The sequence below is a fragment of the Perkinsus marinus genome (genome assembly GCF_000006405.1).
Source record: "Perkinsus marinus ATCC 50983 genomic scaffold scf_1104296928836, whole genome shotgun sequence".
NCBI lineage: Eukaryota > Perkinsozoa > Perkinsida > Perkinsidae > Perkinsus > Perkinsus marinus.
The window spans coordinates 408,446-411,788 of NW_003216689.1; the positions used below are offsets into that span (position 1 = coordinate 408,446).

A 3,343-nucleotide genomic window follows, 5' to 3' on the forward strand; every position below is an offset into this window, starting at 1 on the left:
ATGTTTATGTGTTGTGATGTGTTCAATGTTGTGGTGTTTTGTTGTCCAGTGGGGTCGTTCGTGGTATGTCTACTGCCAATGGCGAAAACCGAATCGGCATAGACAGTTGACTAATCCTCCCGTCGGGAATAAGGAATGAGGATCTCAGAGGCAATTACAACGTATGTGAATCAACGAAGTGGCTGATCAGTTGACCAGTTGAGTGCAACTCCTACGCTGGAGTTGAGAGTAGTTGCTACCACATTTAGAGCAGTTTCTCTCCCGTGATTGAACATCCTTGTGGGATTTGCAAGTCGCAGTTGACTAGATCCTGCAGCCCGAGAAAATCAAATAGTCATTAGAGTTTTTAACAACAAAAGGGGGGCAAAGGTACCCAACGAAAATCCTGAACTGCATCACGGTTCTGTAGTGCAATGGTTATCATTCTGAACTTGGCATCCAGCCGCACAGGCTCGGTTCCCGGGAGAGTTCCGTAGAGTGTTATTAGCATGTGCGTTGTGTTCGCACGGTTGGGTGTACCTGGTCGCCTTGTGCCATCTTACCTCGACGAAATAGGGAGAGCGGTGAGGGTCGTTGAGAAACGCTCTTCTGCAAGGATTGAAAACCTGCAACCAGAATGACCGTGGTGTCTCGTTGAATCATCAACTGTCGCATCCGCCCGAGTGATGCTAATAACTTCGCCTCGTTGAGCACAGTGTTTTCGATCGCTCCCTTCGAGCGGAAATGTGCAGCAACGGGCAGGAAACAGTTGCTGCTCGCTTGCGCGTTTCACATTTCCAAGGACATATTTGCTACTCTGAGATGAACCTAATAATGAAAGAGATGATACGATTCTCAACACAAAAGGAGCCTCAATCATCCTTGGTGTCGAATTCAGTCATCTTATGATCTTGAAATGTTCACTATCATTCGCCCGTTCATCATTGGTGTTCTACTCATCTTCAGTACTCGTGCTTTGAAGGTAGGTACTAAGCTGATTAATCTCCCTCCGATTAATCCTCTCAGAGAACCGGCACACAGCTCGGATTGTTGTATTGAATTCTACCTTTCAGTTAGCTGGTGGAGGGGCGGGTGGAGGTAAAGGTGGCGGCGCTGGCAAGAGTCCTGAGGCGAAGTGGCTTACAGCCTTGAAGGGTATCAAGGCGGCTGGCGCCTTCAAGGAAGCTGGAGAAAGGCCCGCTGCGGAAAACAAGAAGTCCTGGGTGGATCCTGCAGCATCTAAGTGAGTTGCTGGCCCATGTAGTGCTGATTTTATCAGTCGGCGTTTGCTTATCAGTATTCACAGAGGGAATAATGGAAAAGGACAGGATGCGAAGCACTTATGAGTATCCACGATGTTGCTGATGAGTTGTCTGACGCAAATCTCCACCCGTGTTGCGCAACCATGTTGAATCCATACGCGACGCATTGCATGTGATTCTTCTTTCGGAGCACAACAACATCGACCTATTCGTACCTCGACTTCAGGACGTAGCATTCAGCCCGAATACAGCGAAATTCGTCTGTTACTTTGGTTTCGGTCACCTTGCACAAAGAGTTCGATGATCAAGCTCGTAGGCGCAAATCAGTCGCTTCACTGGCGGCGCCGGAGTTACATACTGCTGGTGAGCGTGTTGGCACCACCATTTGCCACCTGGTACTTTCTAATTCTATGCATCTTCTATATGCAATCCTCAGCTGTATGAGGATGGCAGTTGGACGACTACAGGGTCAAGTCGAGTTGACCAGATTTGACCGGGAACCTGCGACAGGGCTCGGGTTTGCATGGGATGAGCTGTCTTTCGATACTGATGGGATTCGCTCCTTCAGACTTTTAACGTGTTCGTCGGCAATGCCGACTCGGCATTTCGTGTATGAAATTGCGCATCATCGGCGATGATACAGACGATGATTTATCATTTGAGACGATGGTGCACGATGTGCACTGCACAGTGATACCTACGTCTCGCCGCAAGATGTAGGTACCACTGTGCACCATCGCCGCAAGATCCTTGCGAAGACGTCCGAGTTCTGGGATGATTGACCTCGCTGCAGCATCGAGTCAATTCGGGTAAAATATTAAATTGACCTGCAAATGCTGTAGTTGCGAACGAGATAGCACGTTGCAGCAACAGACGGAGCATCACACTTCGGAGGAGGCTAGTTCTTTTCCCGAGGGTGACATTTTTCCCTTCCAAATTTATCTTAAAATCGATCGGCACGTTATTCATACCACTCCTTTCTCAACCTTGCGCAGATTGCACCACGTGTCCCCGTGACATCAGAATTCTAGTAAGCTGGGTGAGTAGCGATCACCTGTAACCCATGCGGGGGCAAGATCTGTGTGGATGGTGTATCGTGCCCACTGCCGGTCAGAGATCGGTTGCCCGTCCCAAGGGGCCACTAAGTCCGGGTGGGACGATGGAAGTCATCACATCCGGGCATCTGAAGACGCGGGCACTGGCCAAGGCTGGGAACAGAGCAGGCAATACCGCGCGGTGGAACCAGTGAGGGTGGAAAGTGGCTGAGAGATCGGTAGCCTGGGCAATAACAGCGACATGCCAAACACAAAGATCGTTTTGATCATTTCATCATTTCGATATGGCTCTTGCAGATGATACCGGATAGAAATAGTTTGAGGGAATTACGAAGGCAGTGATTCGACTAAGCGGCCCCGGTCGTTTGTGATATCCGGTATTCGTCGTCCATAAGCGCCACCATATGAGTACCTTATGACCTTATGCCACCTTATGACAGTATGAGAGTTAAATTGCCTACGAACCGTCTTATTACGAAGCCCAGTTGAACGTTCGTCCCTCACGTTGTGGTAGGCCCGAAAAGATCCAAGCGCAACTGGGTAGTGCTAACAAGCTTTTCAAGTGAGCCACGGGAAACAGTCATTGCTCCTTTGCCTCCTCCGACATCCTCGGTAACTGGAACGATTCCGGGGGTCACGCTAGTATGAAGCGAGCCTCTTCCAATAGCAACTGAATGCCGATCGGAATGAGCGAAATCAGCCCGATCCGGTGCGTATTGGAACAAGTCTGCAGTTTCTTGAAGGTGGACTCGTGATTCCTGACGATTTAATGTCTCGGCAACAACTACGAGGTCGACCGAAGGGGGGATCTCCAGGCAGAGAGGAGATGACTTTAACGCAAAGATTGACTCAGTGAGAAGAGAGGTGCATGAGTGTTGTTGCTCTTGTCGCATGCAATCAGATATTGAAAGCTTTAATTCTATACAGTGTACAGAGAAGAACTTGACAAGATGAGGAGCATTGTCATCATTGCTGCTTGCAGCCCTCTGGCGACATCGATATCCTTTTCTTGTTCGGTGGAGGGTCTAACAAAAGAGACAAACGACT

The 3,343-nt window shown here is 49.2% G+C and overlaps 1 protein-coding gene across 1 annotated transcript; it reads left to right on the top strand.

Moving 5' to 3' along the window:
• Window positions 1-895: 895 nt before the first annotated feature.
• Window positions 896-1,226, top strand: Pmar_PMAR006853 (hypothetical protein; the record flags this gene model as incomplete). The annotated part of the gene is made up of 2 exons (XM_002788115.1): window positions 896-961; window positions 1,053-1,226. The coding sequence occupies 2 exons, from the start codon at window positions 896-898 to the stop codon at window positions 1,224-1,226; spliced, it is 240 nt and encodes a 79-aa protein (XP_002788161.1).
• Between the last annotated feature and the right edge of the window lie 2,117 nt (window positions 1,227-3,343).